Source organism: Lissotriton helveticus, chromosome 2_2 (genome assembly GCF_964261635.1).
Source record: "Lissotriton helveticus chromosome 2_2, aLisHel1.1, whole genome shotgun sequence".
Taxonomy (NCBI): Eukaryota; Metazoa; Chordata; class Amphibia; order Caudata; family Salamandridae; genus Lissotriton; species Lissotriton helveticus.
Genome location: NC_136060.1, coordinates 456,365,917 through 456,393,543, shown reverse-complemented (window position 1 = coordinate 456,393,543; position 27,627 = coordinate 456,365,917). Strand labels below are relative to the sequence as shown.

Here is a 27,627-nt window from a genome sequence, read left to right as displayed (position 1 = left end):
CATGTGTACTTCTATGGTACCCTCAAACAGAATTTGCAATATTTGTTTTCAATTGGATAACGACTAAGGGGCCAATTAACTTTTTGGAGGAGAGTGAACTCCATTGCAATGGCGATGGAGCTCCCCCTCGCCAACATAGCAGAGTTCCCTCCCCACAAACATAGTGGTCCTCCTGCTTCGTCAACATCGCAGCCGAACTTCTCTGACAGTCCAATGGCATAAGGGCCGCCAGAGAACTGGCTACATGTCCATGTGCCCAATTAGGGTGGCCAGACATAAAGCAGTTATTTTACTGCCCATCTCCGCCAGGCCCACCCTGCAAGTAAAGGACATTTATAAAAGGAAAAATGCCCCTCTGGCCACAGGAGGTACCCCACTTGGCTTGGGGGTGCATTATATTTTTGAAAAGAAAAAAGAAACCAGCTTGATGCAAGGTTCCAACATGTTGATGGTGCCCTGCAGCAAACTGAGAAAAGCATTGATTGTTCCTTGCAATGCTTTAGAAATGACCGTCAGCTTGGTGGTAATTTCTAAATTCGGTGGCTAGTAACTCCCTCAGGGCTGACAGAGAATGATTCAGAAAAAGGGGGTGGTGATGAACAGAGTGTCTGAATTAAGCAGACCACTCTTACCCAGTCCAAAGATCAGGGCTTGATCCATCACCGTTATTTATCTCACTGCCCCATCCCAGCTCAGAACCTGGCTATATGCAAATTAGTCTGTCCCTGGCCCAGTGCATCATGGGAACAGGGCAGACCAAACTACCAAGCCAATTCTTCACCAGAAAGGAGACAAGCTACCGGGGACCGGTTTCTGGCATTTCAGCCTCTTCGGCCCGGCTTGCTTGAATCCTGATGGAGCAGTGAGAAAGGGACTCATGTCTGAGTATACCCTGCCACACCTATAGTGGCCAAAAACGATTCAGAAAAAGGGGGTGGTGATGAACAGAGTGTCTGAATTAAGCAGACCACTCTTACCCAGTCCAAAGATCAGGGCTTGATCCATCACCGTTATTTATCTCACTGCCCCATCCCAGCTCAGAACCTGGCTATATGCAAATTAGTCTGTCCCTGGCCCAGTGCATCATGGGAACAGGGCAGACCAAACTACCAAGCCAATTCTTCACCAGAAAGGAGACAAGCTACCGGGGACCGGTTTCTGGCATTTCAGCCTCTTCGGCCCGGCTTGCTTGAATCCTGATGGAGCAGTGAGAAAGGGACTCATGTCTGAGTATACCCTGCCACACCTATAGTGGCCCAAAACGATTCAGAAAAAGGGGGTGGTGATGAACAGAGTGTCTGAATTAAGCAGACCACTCTTACCCAGTCCAAAGATCAGGGCTTGATCCATCCCCGTTATTTATCTCACTGCCCCATCCCAGCTCAGAACCTGGCTATATGCAAATTAGTCTGTCCCTGGTCCAGTGCATCATGGGAACAGGGCAGACCAAACTACCAAGCCAATTCTTCACCAGAAAGGAGACAAGCTACCGGGGACCGGTTTCTGGCATTTCAGCCTCTTCAGCCCGGCTTGCTTGAATCCTGATGGAGCAGTGAGAAAGGGACTCATGCCTGAGTATACCCTGCCACACCTATAGTGGCCAAAAACGATTCAGAAAAAGGGGGTGGTGATGAACAGAGTGTCTGAATTAAGCAGACCACTCTTACCCAGTCCAAAGATCAGGGCTTGATCCATCACCGTTATTTATCTCACTGCCCCATCCCAGCTCAGAACCTGGCTATATGCAAATGAGTCTGTCCCTGGCCCAGTGCATCATGGGAACAGGGCAGACCAAACTACCAAGCCAATTCTTCACCAGAAAGGAGACAAGCTACCGGGGACCGGTTTCTGGCATTTCAGCCTCTTCGGCCCGGCTTGCTTGAATCCTGATGGAGCAGTGAGAAAGGGACTCATGTCTGAGTATACCCTGCCACACCTATAGTGGCCAAAAACGATTCAGAAAAAGGGGGTGGTGATGAACAGAGTGTCTGAATTAAGCAGACCACTCTTACCCAGTCCAAAGATCAGGGCTTGATCCATCACCGTTATTTATCTCACTGCCCCATCCCAGCTCAGAACCTGGCTATATGCAAATTAGTCTGTCCCTGGCCCAGCGTGGAAGGGTATACTCATATGTGAGTCCCTTGCTCATTGCACCATCAGGATTCAAGCAAGTGGGCCGAAGACAGCTGAAATGCCAGAAACCGGTCCCCAGAAGCTTGTTTCCTTCCCAGTGTAAGAATTGGCTTTTGTAGTCTGGTCTGCCCTGTTCCCATGATGCACTGGGCCAGGGACAGACTAATTTGCATACAGCCAGGTTCTGAAACTGGGATGGTGCAATGAGCTAAAAAACGGTGTTGGATCTAGCCCTGATCTCTTGACTGGGTGAGAGTACTCTGCTTAATTCAGAGACTCTGTCCATCACCACCTCTTGTGGTAAATAATTTTGTCCACCCTAAGCGTGGAAGGGTATACTCATATGTGAGTCCCTTGCTCATTGCACCATCAGGATTCAAGCAAGCCGGGCCGAAGACGGCTGAAATGCCAGAAAACGGTCCCCGGAAGCTTGTTTCCTTCCCAGTGTAAGAATTGGCTTTTGTAGTCTGGTCTGCCCTGTTCCCATGATGCACTGGGCCAGGGACAGACTAATTTGCATACAGCCAGGTTCTGAAACTGGGATGGTGCAATGAGCTAAAACACGGTGTTGGATCTAGCCCTGATCTCTTGACTGGGTGAGAGTACTCTGCTTAATTCAGAGACTCTGTCAATCACCACCTCTTGTGGTAAATAATTTTGTCCACCCTAAGCGTGGAAGGGTATACTCATATGTGAGTCCCTTGCTCATTGCACCATCAGGATTCAAGCAAGCCGGGCCGAAGACGGCTGAAATGCCAGAAACCGGTCCCCGGAAGCTTGTTTCCTTCCCAGTGTAAGAATTGGCTTTTGTAGTCTGGTCTGCCCTGTTCCCATGATGCACTGGGCCAGGGACAGACTAATTTGCATACAGCCAGGTTCTGAAACTGGGATGGTGCAATGAGCTAAAAAACGGTGTTGGATCTAGCCCTGATCTCTTGACTGGGTGAGAGTACTCTGCTTAATTCAGAGACTCTGTCCATCAGCACCTCTTGTGGTAAATAATATATGACAGAGAATGGGCCTCTAGATGAAACTGTATTTGGCCCCTCAGTTGGCCCCACAAATCAACAAAACACCCAGACTTCGTTATTCAACTATGCCGGTGACTTGAAAGCTACTGCTCAGGATAAGTAGACTTAAGCAATATTATTAGCAACTTCAATGACTCATTGAGGCTGGATTTTATCACATTTCAATATTTGGATCTTCCCAGCTATCTGCTAAATCATCTCCTGTTAGTTGAAAGTGTTGTGCACCTGTTAGTGCATATGCAAGGAACATATGGCGTGCCATTTGTATAGTTTTCTTCCTGTAAGCAACTGAATAATATTAAAAGCGTTAATTGTAGATTACTGATGTAAAATTGATGGGACCCTGCCTTTTTTAATTAAAAAAATATTATGCAACACCCCACAATTCTCTCTCAAATCAGATAATCTGACTCTTCTTTAAATGTCCATATTGAAAAGATAAAGACGAACAGACTCCCAGTTATTGATAGAGTAAAATATACCTTGAACACAGTAAATTAGGGAAAAATGATTTATCTAAGGTGAAACACAGGTTAGATGCAACATGCATGGAAAGACTTCCACCCTAAGTTTGTTTATGCTTTTAGAAAACACACTGATTTTTACCTTTATAAAAAATCACTTTCAAGTTTTTTAAGAACTTTAGTTATAAGCTAATTAATAGAGAAAATAATTGAGTTGTCATTGTTCAGTATAAATACATGAAGTATATCAGATTGTGTCAACCTTCCCCATGGACAGTTTAAAAACGATCTGTAATATATAGGTAATTTAAAAAAGGGGTGAGCATGTTTTCTAGATGTATTACGTAAATACTGAATTATCCAATGACAGAGGGGATTTCTATATATTAAGCACCCCTGGCACTGCTTAAAATATTTGAATGGAAAAGTGAATAATATTACGGTTCACAAAATTCAATAAGGAGCCAGATGAGCATTTGGAGTGATTTGTAGAGATTTTTGTGGAGGCAATTGTAAAGCAGTCCATTGACTCTCTTTGGGTGATTATTTGTATTGATTACAGTCCTCATTGACCATGGTTGTCTGTGGGGTGTGTTTCAACCCTGCGATTTGTTGTCCGATCTTTGATCTAGGACCATGTAGAAACTTTCAAAACAAGCAAATGGAGAGGAAACAGAAAGAACGATGAAGAGAATGTATCAATGCAACAAAACACACTCATTAATAGGAAAAAGGTCCTCTTTTAATACGTCTTCTTGACACGATGATAAAAGTACACAGCCAATATTCTCAATACAGGATGACCAAAGAAACAGCCAAGAAACAGCCAACGCGTTTCGCCCGTTGTGGGCTTCCTCAGGGCAGAAGTATATTGTATTGACTGCAGTCACGCTATTTGGACCTCAGATGAAAAAATGCGCAAACAAATGAGCTTGTAGATACACGTGTCCTGTGTACAGAACAATGAAAACAACTGGAAACGGAGGACGTAACTCTAACCAGGATGCGAGTCCAAAAAGGAGTTCCTTAAACAACATTCTATCTGAGTGAGTCTTTATTTTCTTTCAAAACGTAAATTGATCACACAGATGAGGTGTACGCTATGATAGGGCACACGCCCAAAAAGTCCTCAGTCATAAAAACGTCCCCATTTCGTCCAATGAGTCTTTAATCTCGCTTCTGGCAACCCGGATTTCGCGCCATGTAGAAACTTGTAGTACATCTGGATTCAATATTAGCCCTACAGGATCAAACCACATTTGCTGTTATTAGTATTATTATTACTATCATTTGTTAAGCGCAATGTATCATCCCAATCATCTCGCAGTATTAGACAACATATAGCAAAACAATGTCCAGTTAAAGATTAAACAGCCTGGTTTTGAGGAGTTTTCTGAATTGAATTAGGTTAGTGCAGAAGCAAATGTAAAATGGCAGCTTATTCCAGTGGTGGGGGGCCAAGTAAGAAAAAGAATGACCACCCAGTCTATCTTTATTTATCCATTTTCCAGTTATGTCTTGCTTCTTTCAGCTGCAATCTTTGAAGGGAGTTCTGTGTCTGGTCGCTTTCTCATATGAGTTGATGATTATTAGTGCAATGGAATTTTACTTGGACTCCTTGACTGTTGGTTTAACCAGCTGCAGTCAGTTCAAAAGCATCAGCCATACTGTTCTGTGTCTGAGGACTTCAGACCATATTTTACAGGATCTCGCTTCTCTCCACTGGCACCCAGTAAGAGAACATATTGCATTTAAATTGATGTGGCTTGTACCACAAAGCTCTCTTCTCATCCATCTGTGCTGTCTTGAAGGACGGCTTCAGGTAGCACCATTCCATGAAAGTCAACTCACTAAATAACCAATCGGCAGAAGAAGTGGCTTCACTCCTCAGTAACATCAAAGTAAGAGGCAGCTAATGACGTGTGATGCTGAATCCTATGAAATGATGCCACAAGATCTTTATCCTGATGACATCATAATAATACCGGAAATGGAAAAAATTATTGCTAAACGACTCAGTGATGCACACGAAAGAGATTTAAAAAGATAATAGCAGTATGGCCCACTAGTACTAACTTGTAGGGACCTTACATTATGAACTATCTTGTTGGCTTGATTTAGCCCTTTTCATTGATAAACTTTAATTTATCATGGCTTGTACACAGCTTTAACAAAGGAACGTGGAACACAGGAGGCAATAGTTCTGTTCAAAAACATATTTTTTCAAATGATCTCAGTAATGGACCATTGTAACTATTTACAAAAAAATATTTTTAATTTGTTTAATTGTATTGTGTATTATTCCACCTCTAAATTAATTTAACTTAAAGTGTAGTCTCCCAGTTGTATCTGCAGAAGGTAAACAGTGCTGGTAAGAATACCTTTTACTTTCTGTGCTTGTTACTGCTTTTGACACCTCGGAGGCTAGGGGTCGCACAGGCAGTGCTAGAGAAAGCGAAGGGGGTGGGGGAGCCAGGGGTCGCAGTTGCAACTCCTAGTGACCCAAAATGACATCCGTGTACCATTCTTCCCATCCTCTAAGATCTGCTGCTTAATCTGTACTAGCAATACCACTGCTCCATCGCTCTTCACTTGAAAAAAATATATACATAATCATGCAGCTAGTTATAGGAATTATTCTGGAATGAGTGTGCATTATAGCCCTAGCATGCAGTTAATGCTTTGCGCTAAAATCAGGGATAGTAGGTCTTTAATGCCCATGAGGAAAGAGCTTCTAAAGCAGCTGGGTAGAGACCGGAGTGGGTGGAGTGTCATGGCTGATGTCTTCTTTATTTGCGGCAAGACACACCTGGCCATGAATTCCATGAATTATGTTGTGTGGTGCAGTGGCGGCTGGTGACATTTTAAAGTTGTAGGGCGTAGAAGTTGTTCATGTGTGTTGTGTCACAAGCAAATCGAGTGTGCACATTGGGGATTTTTCCTGTGTGAAAGTTTGAAAATAAGAGTGGGAAAATCATGCATTTTAAGGCATATTTGAGGAAGCAAGACCGTTTATAATGCAATTGTGATAGTGTAGACTTGAAATATTTTAACACATATTTTACAGATTAAACTTGTTTGGTAACTAGTGTGAAAATTTACAGTATAATTATCTTACCTGCACACATGGTTGTCTTGTCTGTCTACTGTCTGCAGGAGAAACATGCACTCTTGTTTGCATTGAGCCCCCAATATGTTGCCATAGGAATAACTATTGTGCATTGTGAATTGCGCAGATCCTGAAGCTTGTAGCTCGTGAGCGCGCAGGAGCACACTATGCAAGGCAGGAAACTGAGCCAGGGGGCAGGTCGAGAGAGAGAGGAATGCGGCTGTCCCTGGCCCTAGCAGGGGGCCAGTCCAGCAGGGTGGCCCTTTAGTGCCATTTTGGGCACCGCCACCCGCTCTAGCCGCTGGGGGCTCCTGTAGGAGCCCTTCAGCCAGGTCGCCACTGTGTCATTCCGGTGCGCCTGGTGGGGGATGGTATATAAGCCTCCCCCACCCCTACTGGTGGTCTCTGTTGGCCAACCACACCACTGAGAAGGGTGGTTTGTTGTCATTGTCCTTAGGCCCGGTCGTGCCTCGTGCGCTCCTATGCGACAGCAGTTATGGTGAGTGCAACATAGCCACCCCCGCCCTGTCCCTGGGACAGTCCCGGGTAGTACAGGGGCCATGGTAGGGGCAGCCATGGTGGGGGGCAGGGTCCAGGGGGATCACGCCCATTGTATGCTCCTCGGGTCTGGCCCCCGCAGGACGCCCGATGGCCAACATTTGGTGGTCCTCGTGGTTTGGGTGGTGTCGGGGGACGGGTACAAGGAAGGGGAGGGGCTGTCAGCAGCCGGCTGCGCTGGCATAACAAGTCAGCCGCAGCTGAGGAGTAACCCTGGGCGAAGAACTACGCTCCGTTCGCGGAGCTTGCGGAGTTTCGGCAGCTCCGCGTTCCGCGGAGAACGCGTAGCTGTCGATTACTCCGCGATCCGGTGCGTAGCGTAGTTCTCGCGCGCTGAATAACATTATCGCGTGCGCGGCAATGGCTTACCTTCGTTCTGCGTTCGTTTTTTCCTGGTCGCTTGTGCCACCATGTTTGGAAACACTCTCGCACAGTCCCGTGCGACTGTGCGAACGCGATAACGTCATTTTGATGCGCGATAGCGTCATAAGGATGCGCGAGGATGCTTTTTGGTAAGATCGAGTTGCCGAACACACGCAGAAACTGCATTCTTGCACAGAATAACTCGCGATCATGTTAAAACCATAATAAATTACCATTTTGGTTAGGAAAAAAAAGCAAAAAACCTTAAAGTTGTACCTTTGGCTTTATTTTTAGGGGGGAAGGACCCCTCTTTTTGTTTCTACTCTTGTTTTGAAGAGTAAGGAGGAAGGGCTCTTGAGTTTACAACTTCCTGTTCCTGTCCACCAGGCTCCTCCCAGTGCTTTGTCCATGTGGTGCTCACTTTCCTTTGGATTTTGAGCTGGAAGGATCACTTTCTGTCTGTGTTGGCTGCATTACTGATTTACCTTGGATTTAATGAGGACTTTTTGAATTGGAATTCTCTTTTTCAAGTAAGTTTGTGTAATGTATGAGTGATGTAGACTTGTGCTTGTTTGATTTGTTTTTTTTTTTAACTACAGTATTCAATCCTGGAATTAAATTATTGATGGAGGCCTGTACTTTCATGAGGTCCCAAATTGTAATTTTTTTTTAACATTGCATTTTGTGGAATTTAAAATGTTTCGTATTTTTAAGCCAATATCTGACCCTAGTACCCCATGTAGTTAGTGTGTAGGCATGCATGAGTTCATTGTATTAACTTTCTGTGGTTGGCCTGGCCATGTGTTGGCGGCCATTTTATGTTTCCAGCCACTTTGCTCTTGCCATAGGCCTCCAACCTTGTGGCCTACTCTGGCAGTAGGCCATAGGTACTACTCATAGGGTCATGAAAGTTAATCAACTGTTTTTGTGGTGTACCCTTAATGTGAAAATCATGGATGGCTTGGATTGATATAGAAAATCTTATTTTTATGTGTGGGGTATTTCTGGTTTTGGGTGTGTTTAAACTTTAAATACTCTGTCAATTTCTGCCATTAGGTAACCCTAGGAATACAGCTTGGGTAGTTTTGGTAACTTCGCACAGTGTGAGCACGTGAACTTACATTTTTTGTCTTGTTCGCGCACTCAATGTACTTGCTCGGGAACGCGAACACGACTTTTTATTCCATTCGCGCTGCCGAACATGCCGATTTAGCATTCTCGCGGACAATATGTCCCGAGTTGCATAAAAGTTTCTCAAAAATGTTGCAGGTGTTTCTTGTGCACCCAAAAAGTCCTCATTTATGTTATGTTGTCATTTGGTTGTAGTTTTCTCTTTTTGGAGCATGGACCACTTCCATTTTCTGTCCTCTATGTAATTATTTTTTTTTTTTTGGGTGGGGTGACCAATTTGGGCGGTGGTGTCGTGTGTCCATTTTGTGAAGCAAAGCATTGTCCCTTTGCCATAGGCATTATTGTCTGTCTTCTCTTTCTTGTCATGTTGTTGTTGGTGGCCAGGCCATGTGGTGGCGGCCATTTTGTGTATGCTTCCTTTGTGATTTATTTTGCCATGTTGTTGTTGGTGGCCAGGCCATGTGGTGGAGGCCATTTTGTAAAGTTGTCCATGTTGTTGTTGGTGGCCAGGCCCTATGGTGGTGATCTTTTTGTGTATGCTTCCTTTGTGATTTATTTTGCCATGTTGTTGTTGGTGGCCAGGCCATGTGGTGGAGGCCATTTTGTGTATACATCCTTTGTGATTTTGCCATGTTGTTGTTGGTGGCCAGGCCCTATGTCGGCGGCCATTTTGTGTGTCCTTCCTTTGTGCTTTTGCCATAGGCATAGGCCTCCAACCTTGTGGCCTACTCTGGCAGTAGGCCATAGGTACTACTCATAGTAGGGTCATGAAAGTTAATCAACTGTTTTTGTGGTGTACCCTTAATGTGAAAATCATGGATGGCTTGGATTGATATAGAAAATCTTATTTTTATGTGTGGGGTATTTCTGGTTTTGGGTGTGTTTAAACTTTAAATACTCTGTCAATTTCTGCCATTAGGTAACCCTAGGAATACAGCTTGGGTAGTTTTGGTAACTTCGCACAGTGTGAGCACGTGAACTTACATTTTTTGTCTTGTTCGCGCACTCAATGTACTTGCTCGGGAACGCGAACACGACTTTTTATTCCATTCGCGCTGCCGAACATGCCGATTTAGCATTCTCGCGGACAATATGTCCCGAGTTGCATAAAAGTTTCTCAAAAATGTTGCAGTTCTTTCTTGTGCACCCAAAAAAACAGAATTTGTCATTTGGTTGTTGTTTTTGGAGCCTGGGCAGGGGTTTGTTTGTATGTGTTTTTGCGGTGTTAGGTTTACAACCTCTGTCTTAGCCATGGGCTATTTATTCCTTGCACATTAACCTGTCATGTGCAGCAGGCATCCTCGTTTTTCTGTCCATATTGGTATCTATAGGCCTGCTTGACTTTATTGGTTCTTTCTGGACTTCATGTGGCCTTTGAGCTGTGGTGCTGCTGGACTGGTATTATTAGTCTTCTGTTTTGTCTTTTATACATTGGCCTGTGTGTCTTTCAATTGTTCATGTTGCCTTACTGCTTGTTTGACTGATGTTGTTCTGCCTTCTTTACTTGTAGGTGCACAAAAAAGACTGAGGAGGTGCTGGTTGTTTTTTCATCCATCGCTCGTTCTACTGCCAGACGGACGTCCTTCAGTTGTACGCCACGTGTGGTGTGTGACTCATCTGACCAGACATCTCTGCAATTTGTGCTGCTGTGAGCTGACTGACATCAGAAGAAGATGGGCCCTAAGAAAGCTACCAGGTCCTCCACCACAAACAAAGTTGCTGCGAAGAAGGAACAGCAGAAGGAAGTGTCACTTAAGTCTGGTATGGACCCCAAAACCTTTTTTGGCACCCCAAAAGGTACGCCTGCAGCAGCGGGGTCTGGGGTGCAAGCTGGGACCAGCACATCTGCATTAGTGGGGGCAAGCCAGCATCCCAGGGCCAAGCACATGATGAGGGTCGAAGAGGTAGCCAGCCTTCTGCTTGCGAGCAGTGATACTGAGCCAGAACTAAACTTATCGCTGTATCAAAGTAGTACACAATCCACGCAAGATGGAAGTGCTCAACAACCACCGCCAGCAGTAGATGTTCAACAACCACAACCACCGCCCGCAATAGGAGTTGTTCACCCACAACCACAACCACTTCCCGCAACAGTTGTTGAACAACCACAACCACCGCCCGCAACAGTTGTTGTTGAAAAACCCCAGCCCGCAATAGTACTTCCTCAAGAACAACAACCACCATCTCCGCACCAAATAGTAGTAGTTGTTCCTCCCGAAGTCGGGGCAGTTCAGGAAGTAGAGCCTCCTTCCGAGCAAGAAGAAGAGGAAGCCACTTCTGTAGGTGATCTATTTCCTTTGAATTCACCAAGGGAAAGGAGGGTTAGTGCATCGAGTTCTTCGCAAAGCATCCCTTCCGATGACCTTGATACGGATTGGCAGCCACAACTATCTGCGCATTCAAAGGAGAGACATCCCAAGAAGACCATGCTAGGAAAAAGGAAGTTTCCAGGCAGGCTTGAACTTATGGAGGTCGATGTAGGTGAGCAGGATACTGCTGGTGATAAAGACGGGTCTGACACTGTCATCATCACAAGCGTTATTCCTGGTGCAGAGGATGTAGAGACCAACATTTTCACCCTATCCAGAAATGCTGCAATGACTGATGAGCAGGTACCACGCATAACTCCTACACACTCAACACCCAAAGTAACACCAGCTCCAATTTTTTCAACAGCGAAGGCCCGGCAGCATCCGACATCCAGCAGAAGCGCCACTTCAACAGAAGGAGGTAGTGGCAGTACTAGGACTGAGCTGTCCCATAGTGAAATTCCACAATCCTCCAGTCCATCCGGCATTGGCAGTGGGTCCTCCTCTTCCTATGGCAGGAGACAAAAGTTTACCTCCCCAGTGTGGGACTTCTTTACGGTTCACCCAGTTCAGGAGAACATTGCTGTATGCACCATTTGTCATGTCAATGTTAGTCGTGGTAAGCTTGGTACAAACTATGGGACTGGAGGCCAAACGACCCATTTGAAAAAAACACACTTGATCAGGTGGGAGAACCACCTTGCAAGCTTAAAAAATGTTAGCACTCGTGTTGGTGGGGATACAGTGGTACAAGGTCCACTCATGGTTGACCAGGAGGTAGAAGAAGAGGGAGACGATGACCTTCTATCTAGGAGTGGTACACAATGGACCCCTGTCGCCAGCACTGGAGTGGTAAAGTCCACATCCTCCACATCTGCAACTTCTCAGTGGCACCAGAGTCAGCTGGAAACACCAAGGAGTGCAAAGTCTGCGATGCAAGGTGGTCCGTCTAGCACAACTCAAAGACATGCAAAGCAGCTTACCATTCCTAGCATGTTAAGGCAGGAGGGAAAGTACGAGCGGAACCACCCAGTAGCACGTTTATACAATGCCAAACTTGCGAAAATGTTAGCACTGGACCTTCTCCCATTTTCATTTGTTGAGGCTGTTGGATTTCTGGAATTAGTGGCAACCCTCTGCCCAAAATGGAACGTTCCCAGTCGCTACTATTTTGCCCGAGTGGCTGTTCCAGCACTACACCACGATGTGCTGGAATTGATTGGGAAAGCCTTACAACAGAGTGTTGTCCATTGTATCCACCTGACAACAGACATGTGGAGCAGTTGCGATGCTACAGATTTCATGTGCATCACCGCACACTGGATCTCTTTTGCAGGTGTTAAAGACAAGTTAACTTCAGGCCTCCGTGACGTTGCTGGAATTTTTAATGATACGCGCAGACATGCAACTATAGCCATGTTTGGTATGGACAAAAGTCATACTGCTGAAAACATTTTGTCTGACTTTAACGACAAGGTCTTTGAATGGCTGAAACCAAGAGGCCTTAAGATTGGTTTTGTTTCCACCGACAATGGCAGTAATGTAGTGAAGGCAATGAGAGAAGGACATTATTTCAGGGTACCCTGTTTGGCACACTGCATAAACTTAGTCGCGCAAGACTTTCTGAAAAATGAAGCCAAAGTCAGCAACATAATGGCCATCTGCAGAAGAATATGCACGCACTTTAACCATTCTTTCAAAGGACGGAAGCTGCTACGGGTCATTCAGCAAGAGCATAGGTTGCCAGTCAAAGCACTGATCCAGGAGGTCCCAACACGTTGGAACTCAACTTATTTCATGCTTGAGCGTCTCTTTGAGCAGTACATCCCACTGAATGCTTATGTCATGTCAAGAAGATTAGGGGATCCTACTGTTAATCTTAAAGCCCTGACCATTGAGATGTGGCAGTGGGACCTCATTAAATGCATCACAGAGATGCTACAACCCTTTGAGGTCTTCACACGTGCAGTTAGCAGGGAGGACTGTACTATGGGCCAAGCCATCCCATTGTTGTACATGCTTGAGCAACAGGTGAAGGAGGTCTGTCAAACATACGAAGGTGACGAACAAAAAGTTGATGCATATACCTTAGCCAAGGGCTTAGTCAACCGCTTGTGTGAAAATGTAAGGCTCAACAATATTGTGTCAGGTGAACATTACATAACTGCAACAATCTTGGATCCACGGTACAAATTATTTGTCAGCAGTAACGAAGTAATTCCATTTTCAGATGAGGATGTTGACAAGTACAAAACTTCCATAGCTGCGGAAGCTAATGAGTTAGAAACTGAACGGCTGTTACTTAAAGGCCTGCCACTGCCAGCCCAGGCCAGTCCAAGTACTCCTGACGCAAGTTCTTCACAGCATGAGAGCAGTGCGTCTGCTTTCCAGCAGGCACCAACAGTACCAAAAGCAGCACCTACACGATCTGATTCAGCAGACCCAACCAAAAGCATAACTGCTTTTTTTCTACAGAAAGGGATGGGTAAGTCCGTTGCTGTTGCAAAGGGAAAAGAGGACCAGCAAAGCCGAGCACCAATGAACATTGAGCGGATGGTTCAGGCCTATCTGGATGACACAACAGAGGTGTTCATGGAGCAAAGCCCATTGGTCTATTGGTATGAAAGAAGGAGACAGTGGCCAGTGCTGAGCAGGCTGGCGATAAAGTATCTGGCTTGTCCTGTAGCCAGTGTCTCCTCTGAGCGGGTTTTCAGTGCTGCTGGTGCCATTGTCACATCGAAAAGGACTAGTCTCTCCCCCAAAAGCGTGGAGCGGCTGACAATGATAAAAATGAATCAACGCTTCATACCACCAGACTATCAAGTACGTGAATCACCGCCGGATGAAGAAAGCGAGTGCGAAGAAGACGTCCTCACTACTGGGTTACATGACCTACTTCTGTCTGAATGCACAGAGTTTGAGGACGAGCTCCTCTTCCCTGACAACTAGGACAGGTATATTAAAGGAATGATGCAATGCATTGCATAGGATTGTTTAGCCGACTCTGAGCAAATGTGCATGGAATTAAAGTATACTAGTAACTTCAGACTCACGTGATGGGCAATTTTCCCATGTTATTTAATAATTAGGGCTCCCGGTTTTCCGTTTAAACGGAATTTTACATATAAATACAGACGGAAATCTATATTTCCTTTGTCTGTATTTATATGTAAAAACGGCAAAATACTAACAAATTATGCCGCGTGCAAACACAAAGGTACGTGCATTTCCCCTGTGTATGTGCCCTCAGGGAACAGATAAATTCTTCTCAGTGTCCATACAAACGAAAGAGAGATAAAAAAAAACCCTGAGAAAGCTGCTTCTGACAAAGTCTGTCCCGTGCAGCCTTTAGCTCCTCTCCCCTCCGGTTTGAACAGGCAGCACCAGAGTTCAGAATCGGATCCTCTGTCCTCCTTCCTCATGTGGGTGGTGGGGGGGGGTCTTGTGTTGTTCTTTTCACTTTGGGATGGGTGCTTAACAAACAAATGGTCTTGTTAAGACCTGTGAAATACTCTGGTACGGCTGTGGGCGCGCCCGTGAAGCTGTCTCAGCCCGGCTGCCACACACCAATGAATTCAGCCATACCCCCCATTCTCGAACTAATCTCTATGATTGAAGGATAATTCTGCATTTGTGCACCCACATGGCTTCAGAGGATGCCTGCTGCATGCCTTTCCCGGGTTCCCGGCTGCTATTTATGTAATGCAAATGTATACAGTGTGAACTTTACCCGAAGGTGTCAGAGCGCGTTACAAAAGGACCAATTCCCAAAGTGCTATTTAATGATTCATACAACGCTATCTGCGTTCTGTCTTGTTTCAAGCTGCATCTGTTTAATCACTAACTTGCATACATTCCGCCTTTTGAAGTAGCCTTCCATATATACAATGGCAGTTCACTTCCCCTTAAAACTGTGAATGCGGCTCATAATTGAGCTTTACTCCGTCCAGTGTACTTTAGCTGTAGTCCGTCCAGTGTACTTTAGCTGCTATACAGTCCCAAACATAGTTAAGCACACGTGCGGAGCTGTTGTACGCCATCTAGCTATTTTATTGTTTTTTTAGGTTAGATTTGCATCTGCTCTGGCTCTCCGATGTCATAGGATTTACTGCCACCAGGTCCTTTTAGTACCTTGCTATTGCCAATTTGTTTTACTTTGCCTCCTCTGCCTTACCGTTCACTTTGTCAGCCCATGGAAAGAGCCCCTGGCATTGTAACCCAAGGAACAACTTCTTTTGCACTTCGAGAATGGCGAAGTAACTCCTAGTGGTTCACCCTCCGTTATTAGTCGGAATATCGAACAACTTCGGTAGGATCAGCATAAGTCTGTGAAGCAGTTAATGTGAAATCGAGCGGCAATGTTCTAAGCAACTTCCGAATCGTTGAAACCAAGCAGTGAGTATGTAAAAATTGTTCATCCTAATTTGTAATTTGTTTATTCTCTGGGCACAGGGTTAGGAATTCTAACACCTGCACACTGCAATACTGGAATCGGTGGGTGTTCTTTAAGACTCGCTCGTTTCCCCTGGACTGAGTGGTCGCTCCCCAGTGTCCTGCTGCGTCACTGGTATCGTTGCTGCCTCGCTTTTTGCCATTCATTGCTGCCTGCTGTGTGCCCGATAGACGCTGCATTTAAACTGCATTTTATCATTTATTTAAAGCGCCGCTTTTCCTGTTTGCGCGCATTTCCCCCCTCCGCCTCCATTTTGTCGGATTGTTGTTGTTGTTGTTCTGGTCATCCCGAGCCCGCCCCGCCTCCCAGCTGAGACGCCCTCCCACTGACCATATCAGCGCTCCACCATAGTAAAGCGCCGTGACTCGCTCGTTTCCCCTGGACTGAGTGGTCGCTCCCCAGTGTCCTGCTGCGTCACTGGTATCGTTGCTGCCTCGCTTTTTGCCATTCATTGCTGCCTGCTGTGTGCCCGATAGACGCTGCATTTAAACTGCATTTTATCATTTATTTAAAGCGCCGCTTTTCCTGTTTGCGCGCATTTCCCCCCTCCGCCTCCATTTTGTCGGATTGTTGTTGTTGTTGTTCTGGTCATCCCGAGCCCGCCCCGCCTCCCAGCTGAGACGCCCTCGCCCCTCCCCCTCCACCATCCATATATGACAGTTATTCCCGCGCGCAGCGTTCACGCGCAGCGACCGCGCCCAATCCGCGCCGAAGGTGCGCCAAAGGTAAGCCCGTCTACGCCCGTCCGCGCCTGGACCGCGCCCAGCGCCAGACCCCCTGCCCCTCTCGCCGCCCACCCCCCCTGCATTACCTACGATGCCGCCACCCTCCTAGCCCTTAACCCCGGCCGCGCCCCCACCTGCGTCCAAGCCGCTCCTGGACGCACCCATGGACCTTTCTCCTGCTACTCCTGCAAATTCAGCAGCACCGTCACCAACTCCGCTACGACCACAACACAGATTCCCGACCCCAACCACCTAGAATGCATCCTTCTCAACACCCGCTCGGTCCACAGGCACGCCATTGACCTTTGGAACCTACTAGACACCATCTCTCCTGACGTCGCCTTCCTAACGGAAACATGGATGAACGCTTCCTCCGCCCCTGACATCGCCATCGCCATCCCTGATGACTATAAGATCACACGCAAGGACCGCACCGACCATACAGGAGGTGGAATCGCTATCGTCCATAAGAAAACAATCCGCATCTCAACCAGCTCTGATGCCAACCTCGCCAACTCCGAACACCTTCACTTCCAGATCCACATCGACCCCAAGACCACACTCAGAGGCACCCTCCTCTACAGACCACCAGGACCACGCGCAAAATTCAGTGAAGACATCACGGACTTCATCACCCCACACGCGCTCCCCTCCAAAGACTACATCCTTCTGGGAGACCTCAACTTTCACCTTGAAAAGATCAACGACCGCAACACCGCCACCCTCTTAGACAACCTCGACAACCTCGGACTTAAACAACTGGTCACTTCCCCCACCCACATCGCAGGTCACACTCTCGACCCCATCTTCACCTCCAGCAACCATGTCTCCTTCAGCCACACTACGGATCTCCTCTGGACTGACCACAACTGCGTTCACTTCACCTACAACAAGCCGAAACCCATCATCCACCTCCAACCAACTCTACAAAGAAACTGGAACAAAATCACCACAGAACAGATCTCCACATCGCTCCTTCAAACCTCCCCAGCCCTCTCTTCTAACGCCAACGAAGCCGCCTCCAACCTCACCCTTTGGTTATCCAACACCGCCGACACCTTAGCACCACTGAAAAAACGTCAACACAAACTTGGCATCAAGAAGGCCGCATGGTTCAACGACGACCTCAAGAAGTCCAAGAAACTATGCCGCTCCCTTGAAAAGGCCTGGAAAAAAGACCCATCCACCAGCAACAAGGACGCCCTCAAAAGCGCCATCCGTACTCACCACCAACTGATCCGAAAAGCCAAGAAAACAGCATTCAAAGATCGACTTGACAACAACGCCCACAACAGCAAGGAACTTTTCAACATCGTCAAGGAATTTTCCAACCCCTCGGCCAACTCCAACGACATCACCCCCTCTCAAACCCTCTGCGATTCCCTAGCCTCTTTTTTCCACAACAAGATTGCTGACATCCACAACAGCTTTGTCAACCAACCCGGAAGCCAACCCACCCTACCATCAGCTGACCATCTTCCCCCCGTTAACACCCTTAACGCCTGGAAGCCAATCTCCACTGAGGACACCATCCGCCTGATGAACTCCATCCACTCTGGATCCCCCACAGACCCATGCCCTCACCACATCTTCAACAAAGCAGACTCCGTCATAGCTCCGCACCTCCGAGACGTCATCAACTGCTCCTTCAACTCCGCTACCTTCCCAGAAGACTGGAAACACGCTGAACTCACCGCCCTTCTGAAAAAACCAACAGCAGACCCCACCGAACTCAAAAACTAAAGCCCCATCTCGCTTCTTCCATTCCCGGCCAAAGTCATCGAGAAAGCCGTCAACAACCAACTCGCCGCCTTCCTCGAAGCCAACAAATCCCTCGACCCCTCACAATCTGGCTTCCGAGCCAAACACAACACTGAGACCGCCCTCATCGCAGCAACAGACGACATTCGAACTCTGCTGGACAATGGAGACACAGTCGCCCTCATCCTCCTCGACCTCTCTGCAGCCTTCGACACAGTCTGCCACAGCACCCTTCTACAACGCCTCAGAAACATCGGAATCCAAGGAAAGGCACTGGAATGGATCACTTCGTTCCTCACCGGAAGAACCCAGAGAGTCCGCCTCCCACCTTTCAAGTCCGAGGCCACCGAAGTCATCTGCGGCGTACCACAAGGATCCTCACTCAGTCCCACCCTCTTCAACGTATACATGAGCCCCCTCGCGGCCATCGCCTGCCAACACAACCTCAACATCATCTCTTACGCGGATGACACTCAACTGATCCTATCTCTCACCAAGGACCCCAGCACCGCCAAAACTAACCTACACGAAGGAATGAAAGAAGTCGCCGAATGGATGAAACAAAGCCGTCTGAAACTGAACTCAGACAAAACAGAAGTCCTCATCTTAGGTAAATCCCCCTCTGCATGGGACGACTCCTGGTGGCCGGAAGCCCTCGGAAATGCACCCATCCCGACAGACCACGCACGGAACCTTGGCGTCATCCTGGATTCATTACTCTCAATGAACAAACAAGTCAGCGCCGTATCCTCTTCCTGCTTTAACATTCTTCGCATGCTCAGAAAAACATTTAGCTGGATCCCCTCCGATACAAGGAAAACAGTCACCCACGCTCTAGTCACGAGCCGACTGGACTACGGAAACACCCTCTACGCAGGTACCACCGCTAAACTCCAAAAGAAACTACAACGAATCCAAAACGCCTCAGCCAGGCTCATATTAGACATCCCACGCAACGAACACATCTCTGGTCACCTTAAAGACCTCCACTGGCTACCCGTCAATAAGAGGATTACTTTCCGACTGCTTACCCACGCACACAAATCACTCTACGACATCGGACCAGATTGCCTCAACTCTCGACTGTCCTTTTACACCCCCTCCCGACAACTTCGCTCTTCCAGCCAAGCCTTCGCCACTGTACCTCGCATCAACAAGACCACCATGGGAGGCAGATCCTTCTCATACCTGGCTGCCAAAACATGGAACTCACTCCCCGCTTACCTTCGCCTCACCCAGAATCACCTAGCGTTCAGAAAGCAGCTTAAAACGTGGATATTTGACAAATAATCCTCCTCCCCTTCCTAAGCGCCTTGAAACCCTCTGGGTATGTAGTGCGCTATATAAATGTTATGACTTGACTTGACTTGAAGACTGCATCCTGGAGAAGAAGGGAGTTATTACATAGAATGTAATTGCTTTTTGATGGACAGCCATGAGCTGTTTGTGTGCTACATATTTTATAAATCCTTGAATCTTTGTATTCCTTCATGAATTGTGCAATACATTTGTGCCCACTCCTAGTTTGTGTACAACGCACATCCTGAACTCGTGTACTTCAAAGTGCTCTAAAGTGATGATGAGGAAAGGTGAAACACCTGTTGCGTAGGATCACATAATTTAGACGAGTCCACATTTTCTTGGTCACTGAAAACGCTCTAGATATCCTCAGATGGACACTGAAGGTGGTGGACATTGGTCAATAAATGTACTTGCTGCTGCCTTTACCCGAAGAGTTTAGGTAATATCATTGTTCCTATGACCTCAAGTGCGCAGTGGCGGGTATTGGACACGGAATGTGCTCTCTGTTGTCTACTCTAGACAAGCTTCGGTAACACTGAGGGTTTTAGGTCGTGTTCACTGAAAGTGCACTTGCTACCTGCTCTAGATGAGTTCAGGTGGACACTGGCATTGGTCATTTAAATAAATGTAGAAAAATTCTCGCTGTAGCGTAGTCTTTTGCTTGTGGCAAAAATAAATGTGGATAAATACAGAAAAAATGCCAAAAAAATAAATATGGATAAATACAGACGGAAATGGCAAAAAAATAAATACCATAAAACCGGGAGCCCTATTAATAATATAAATTATTTATGCACTTGTGACCCTACTACTACAGGTGCAGTCAGTACTTAATTTATCGTTCGTAGTTCATGTTCATGTTGCACAACGTACATTTTTTTGTGAAACAGTCCCCCCTCCACCCCCCCAACAAACACAAATGAACTTCAAATGTTTTCTTGTGAAAATATCTTTGTTTTATTTTTATATTTTCATAATGATAATAGAAAAATAAAATATATAACAAATGTAACCCCCTGACCCAGAGCTGTCCCTACCCTCCCCTAACCCCAACCAAATTTCAACCCAAATGTACACCCCAACTCCCACATCCCACCCACCAACAAAAGGATTAAAAAAGGGGCAAAAAACAGGGTCCATTTCAAAGCCGGCGGGCTTTCAGGTGTTTGTCCACCATTATCTTCACACGCTCCTCTAGACCGTCCTCCAGCTTCTTCCGCTCCTCCTCCAACTTCGCTACCCGGCGGAGAATCTTTGCTTTGAAATCACGGCACCTACACTTGCATGCATGTTGTTGTTGTTGTGGGGGGGCCGCCGAAGATGTAACAATGCGGCGGCGGGCGGCTGCCTGACCACGGCGACGTAGTCCTGCAGGCTTGGGGCCCGGGGCATTGGAAGAGGCAGCAGCTGCTGCCGCCGCCTCCTCCTCCTCCTCCTCGGCCTGATCCACCAGCCGGCGGTAGGCCTCTACAATTGCCTGCAGTTTCCGCTGCCGGGCCCGGACTGCCAACTCCTTCCTTGTTGGTTTTTGGGAAGGAGTAACTATAAAGAAAGAAACAGAATTGTTGTAATCCAAACTCCCCGCAAATCAAGAACACAACATTGATTCAACACATAGTGGGCGGCACAGTAGCACTAGCAAGCAAGCTGAGTACCAGAAATTGTGTTGCGTCTATCTTGAACATTCTACAGCCTCTATTAATTTTTTGGACTTTTTGGCACGGCATTATGCCTGCCCTATTAGCATGGGTGTACTTCAACGGTCACACACATTAGAACGAACACCTGTCTTTTTCATATCTCCTTTTGTATTATATACTCTGATTCCGGGAAGGCGGGAACACTCTCAAAGTAACATTAATTAACAGGGGGCAGCTAGTAGCACATGTCTAGTAAAGACTATAATACTTTATACCGCGCAACAAACCTTATTTGGTTTGTGTTTCACCAGCAACGACCCATGCACCCAGTCGTCCCCTCCTTCCCTTGCCTTTGGGTTTGCCCAAAACACCGCTGCTGCTGAGACTATCCACTAACCACCGGTATTGGGTGTGTCTCCCAACCACGCTGGCAGCTGTGTTTTCCCCTTTACATGATTTAACAACAACCCATGCATCCGACTGCTATCAGCCACTTGCATTACTGTAGTGGTAATGCTTCGCATGCTAATGACAAGTAAAGGTAACATCATATATTTTCCAGTAGAGTACAGTGAGAAAGTTTTCCCCTCCCACCAAGTAATGCAGATCACTATTGAATGTAACTTACCATCGCCCGCCGCTGTTGGCTCCCCCCCCACTGCTGCTGGTGTAGGTGCCTCTGTTCCTCCTGTCCCCGCCGGGATCGCTGAAGCTGCGCCGCTGTCCCCGTCGGCACTGGTCGATGGTAAGGGTTCTGCACCTATAAAAATAAGTACACCTTTTTAGATGGATGCACAGCCCCCTTTCTACTTGTTCACCAAGAATGGAGTTCTTCAAAACAGTTAAGTACAACGTACGTAATCAGTATGAGTCCACATTGCATAGTACAGCAGAGTCACTACACATATTAGCATTCATTGTTATGGTATGGTACCCAAGCTCATCTCATCTGTCCTGCTACTCTAGTCCTTGGAAATTGGAAGTGAACTATGTAACCTTTGTACATCAATGTATCCAGTTTTGCGCATGTTAACTCGCAGCTTGTTGCGCAGTACGAGAAGACGCTCTGGGGCAACACATCATTGTTCAATGCATACACCTGAAGAGGTGGGAAAGTAAAAGGGCCCGTATTTAAGTTTTCTATGTGGATTGTGGAATAGAGTTTGCTTACAGGTTACAACTTCTTTTTAGCATGGCTGCATAAAACTGGCATAAATGTATTTCATACTGTCTAACGTGCACCACTTTTGTCATTATTTTTCGGCAGGTGAGAAGATTGCCTTCTACGAAGCGGACATTTCCATAGCTTACAAAAAAAGAGGAATATCTGACTAGTATACGTTGGTGAGAGGTCTCCGATAGTTGCCACATTTCCCTATTGTGCACTAGTAGCTGTACAAATGTTGATTACTTTATTATGCCTTTTTTAACTCTGGATTTTTTCTGGTGGGCCCTTCAACGTATTTGACGGAACAACTTAAAAACATTGATGTTACTTACTTACTTCTAACAAAATAAAGCTTTTGAATGACCACTTTGACTCTGAAGTTTATTTTCAGTGTCTGTTGTCTTAGAGACTCACACGAGTGAGTGAGCAAAAGGGGGTTTCTTAGGTAACGGTTTGTGTCCTAAAAGCATTCGGCATCTTGGTATTGGGGTTCAGGAGTGTGAATTGAATAATTGACCAATGACTCAGGCCATATAGGCTGACGTTCAGTGAATTGTGCGTTCCTCAGAGTTCTGTGACTGAGGTGTAAGTAAGGTCCAACCTGCCTATCAGTACCAACATCCAATTTTCGTGTGCATAGTTACATAGTTGTGTAATATGTATATAACTCCATAGGAGATAGAATACCCACAAGACTAGTAGTGGTATACTAACGTTTACAAAAATACTAGACAAACATCATTCTGGATGCATACTTGGTTGCTGTCAATTGCCAAAGCAGACACATTACAGAGGAAAAAACAAGCACTGTTGGACTTACTGGGGACAGCAGCAGGATCCTCAGTAGAGGAGCTCTGTGTAAGTGGTGGTTCACCCGCCGACTCGGTCCCTGTATTCTGCTTGCCCCTGGGTTCTGTGGTTCATGTAAAAAATAATAAACAAAGAGAAAAACATTGAGTGCTGTGAAACATAGACATCATTGCAAAAAACACTGCTACAGTGGAACAGAGCCGGAGGCAACAAATCCATGCCAGGGGCCGCAACGCAAATATGTATCCATCCTTAGAGTATTATTAAATTAAGGATATCTATTGGTGCGGTGGCCCCTCAAGTTTGGTGCCCCTGTGCAGTTGCACAGCTTGCACATGCCCCCTAGAGCCGGCCCTGGCTGAGGTAAGAAGAACAAAGTAACGTTAGCATTCTTTGCAAGAAAAGGATTCGATTCATGCAGAAGAGAAGGCCGTGAAAAAAATGCTACAATATGCAAACTACGTACAATTATCCATCCACCGCTATTTCACTGACGGACAAAGGAAGGACAAGACTCTATTAATAGCATTAACTAACTTCAGTTCTCAACAATAAAGAAAATCTCACATCAATAAACAGCAACAGCTAGCGCCAAGTTGAAACAACACGCAAGAGCCAGTGAAGAAGAAGAACACTGTCATACAATGACAGTAGATATACCGGAATACATCGCAAATGTAACTAGGAGCAACAGTCATCGCGTTACTTATTCAGCCAATATTTACAAAGATACAATAACAATATTTATACAACTATATATATATATATATATATATATATATATATATATGTATATAACTATATATATATATATATATATATATATATATATATATATATACATACACACTTTATTTTTGGGGTAGCCACTCACCAAGACCCACAACCTCCACACCAAGCAGGTCCAACAGGTCCTGCTCCCGGTCCAAAATGTCGGCCCAGCGGTGGGACAGCTGATGGTGGGTACGCCGGATACCGGAGCAGCGGAAGACTGCACGGCGCACCTTCGCCCACCGCCGGAGACGCTCTTCAATGCGCTGGTAGCCGGAGCCGGGCCTGCCGCCTGCTGCCAAAGTCAAGGGGAGGTGACGTTGGATAAAAAAGACCAGGGCGGCCACCTCCTCCTCCCCAAAAAGTTGGCGGGGCGTCACTCCTGCCGGGCGCATTCTGCCGCAAGGCAGCCGGGTTTTTTTAGGCACAGCCGCCTTGCCCTTTGAGCCGCCGATGCTGCTGGCACCCTTCACCATGGTTCTGGGTGGAGGGGAGAAGGAAAGTTGAAGACAAAAAGGTTAGGGGAAGAAAGAAGAAAGATAAAAGAAGGAAGTAATATAAAACAAGAGAAAAGTTGCAAAAAAAGTGGTAAAAGTAAACATAAAATGAGAAATATAAACCTAGGCGCAGACAGAAATAGGTAAGAAGTAAAGAGAGTTAGAAAAACTGAGGGAAAAGACCAGGATGGAAGAGATAGGAGTGAGATGCTAAAGTAAGCCCAAAACCATAGCCAGAGTGTGAAATCGAAGATGGCTCTGCCCGTCGCGACCGCCGCGGTAAGTTCGCGCGATATTTGACGCGATCACGCACTTTGGCAGTGCGAACGAGAAGATAAGTTCCCGAACATGTCTAACACAACGCGAACACGTTACTTGTGACCCGGAACCGGAAATAAGGGAACGCAAGCGGGCGGGACAAACCTCATTGAGTAACTTAGCGCGCTAGCTATCTCGAGCATGCAGGCAGCGCCCCGAACACGCGCACCGCGCTCCCAAAGACGAAAAACGGCGCGCGAACGGGTCTAGCAAGCTACTACGCATGTCCGCGGAGCTACGTGTAGCTCGCGGAGTGCAAGTGCGTCTTCGCGTAGCGTCGCGGAGTGCGGCTATGCGAACTACGCCCAGGGTTACTGAGGAGCGCTTCTGGTTCACCCGGGGTCCGTCAGGCACGCCCCCAGTATCACACCGGCATGGGCAGATTGCAGCGCTGCGAGATTGAAGGCGCGTGGGACCCTCCGGCTGTTAGCCCATGGGGGAGAGAGCATCTGACACCAGCATCAACGCCGGGGGTCGGGGTATCTTATCGGAGCCAGGCAGGGGGTCAACCGGCGCGTTGTGGGACGGGTGGGCGTAGAGCTGCGCTGCCCCTCACATGTGTGTAGACGAGCCCCCTTCAGAAGTGACGAGCCTCGCTTGTCCGCCTCCCCTGCAGACTACCATTCTGGGTAGCGTTGGGCCGGGCTTCGGCAGGCAGGGCTTGGTGATCGGGGAGGCCTGGGGCTCGATGCCAATTACCCTTGGTTGGTTGGTGGGTCCGGGCCCTGGGCGTCTGCTCAAGAGTTTCTGCCAATCCTTTTCGGGAGCGGGGTCCTGCTCACAGTAGCCGGGGGGCACGTGAGTCCCTCTCAGCTGCCCTCACACACAGGGTGGTGGTAGGGTCTTGACCGCGAGGGTCTTGTGGCAGCCGTTTCTCTGTCCTTCCGGGACACGTGGGTCAGCGGTGTCGCTTCGCGCGCCCACCGGGCATTAACCACGCACCATTGCCGCATCGCCACCTCATTCCAAGCAGGTGCTTTACCTCTGTCCTCTTCGGTTCCCAGACTCTACTGAGAGTGACAGAGTGATGCTAAAAGCACAGGCGCATCCCGGGGGCTTCACGGGGTGGTGCATTTCACTGCCGATGCAGGCACGTGCAGCTGGTGCACGGGAACTCGTGGCGGCTTTAGCTTGAGTGACCCTATGTCACCTCATGCGCTCCCAGCAGCGTGCGCAATTTCAAGGAAACATAGCAATAACCTCCTGTGATTCTGGGCAAATCACTTAATCTCCCCGTGCCTAAAAAATGAAAGTGTGTCCTCATGTATAAACCGTAACTTGTGCTATGTAAAGCGCTCTGATACCTGATTCGGTTCGGGTCTAGTTCGCGCTATATAAAACTCCACAAAAAAAAAAAATATATAATAATATGGGTAACCAGAAATGTACAACACTGTAGCATGAGATGGGCACTATGGAAAAACGGCTGCAATATCACAGTCCAGCTGGCAGCACAGACACATTAATGGAAGTGGCTCTGCGCTGCCTCCATCCTCCCGCCTCCCTTAACACTAACCCCAAAGGTTGCTCTTGGGTATCAAAGGTCAGGCTTTGAACTGACGTGGCCACTGCAGCATCCCACAGGCTGGTTCCCTGCAGAGGACAGGAGAAGAGGCATTTTAACAGCTGCACCTGGCAGTGCTGATGCCCAGCTGAGCGTAGGGGTAATGACATTTCCATAGAAGGGAAGGCTGAATGACTGACAGGACCCTGGCCAAAGATTTGCTTCCTAGGCTTGGTATAGGGGGCGGCTGTGGTCATGGAAGAATCGAGTGCTGGTTTTCTCTCTGCCTGGAGAAGTGAGGTGCCAGGGAATGATGGTGCAGTCAAATAAAATGCGCCTCTGAGACCAAATAAAAAGGGGAAAAAAAAGACTGTAGCAGCAGGCTGATCCCGATACTGTTTGATGTTGGTTTTATGTTGTGAAAGTAGTAGTAATTTAAATATTGATGCCACCAAATTATGTTCCCACCACAGGCCTCGGACGTGGTGTGGTGATGCCTCTGTGCTTTCATCTCCTAAGCGAAAGCGGGGGGGGAGGGGGGAGAGGGGAGGGGTGCAAGTACCAGTGCTGGACAGATGCCCCCGCTGGGCCATTCCTCGTGGCATGCTAATGTTTATGCTTTGTATTACAGGGTAACACTGACGGATAGGTCATCATGAGACTTCTGTAGTTTGGAGAAGTCAGGCAAGGGCAAACCTGGGATCTATCGCCAGAAGCCGGTCGCTCATGACCAATAAGTAGGTTTGTGATGAAGGGACAAGCAGGCATTGGTGAGGGGATTGTTGTTTCAGAAGGGCGACCCTAAACCTCTAATGCACCCACTGCACTGGGTGCAGGGAGAAGAAGGGCAGTAGGCAGGGAAGGTATCCTTACTAAGCAGGGGCAAAATGTTTTGCAGGAGGCCGGCGGGGCATTAGGAACATCAAAGGAGGTAATTGGGTTTATGGTGAAGTGTCTTGTTCTACAATTTGAATTGCAGCAACCTGATCACCCCTGGTTCAGTTTTCGTGGACGTTTCGCTCCCACAAGTGCACCGACCTCCCACCATTCTGACCCATCCTTCTCGCGACCGTTCAAGAGTTTAGGTGTCAGGAATCAAGAAGTGAAGCCAGTACTGGGGCATGAGTGGGTTGGACACGTGCCGCGGATTGGGAAATGGGGCTCCCTGCAGCCCAGCAGTGTGGCGGCACCCTCAAGAATGGAATTGGTTTGGGGTGAAGTGTCTCATTCTACAATGTGAATTGCAGCAACCTGATCACCCTTGGTTCTGTTGTCGTGGGCGATTTGCTCCTACAAGTGCGCCGTCCACCCACCGCTCTGACCGTCCTTCCCGCGACCGTTCAAGAGTTAGGTGTCAGGAATCTAGAAGTGAATTAACTACCAGGGCACGAGTGGGTTTTAACACGCGCCGGGGTTTGGGAAATGGGGCTCCCTGTGGCCCAACAGTGTGGCGGCACCCTCAGGGGTGGGGCACATACTTCCGATTTTCTCTCCCCCAAGGCACGTCTAGGCAATCGGCTCGACAATCCGGAGCCATGGATAGCCAGGGACCTCCTGCCCCGTTGTTCTCACAAATC

The 27,627-nt window shown here is 47.4% G+C and overlaps 1 protein-coding gene across 1 annotated transcript; it reads right to left on the bottom strand.

Moving 5' to 3' along the window:
* Positions 1 to 20,264: 20,264 nt before the first annotated feature.
* Positions 20,265 to 26,643, bottom strand: LOC144821678 (uncharacterized). Its single transcript, XM_078678901.1, has 4 exons — positions 26,613 to 26,643; positions 22,971 to 23,063; positions 21,611 to 21,742; positions 20,265 to 20,884 (listed from the first exon to the last, which is right to left on the bottom strand). Exons 1-4 carry the CDS (start codon positions 26,641 to 26,643, stop codon positions 20,484 to 20,486), a joined length of 657 nt encoding a protein of 218 aa, XP_078535027.1. The 3' UTR covers positions 20,265 to 20,483.
* Positions 26,644 to 27,627: the final 984 nt, after the last annotated feature.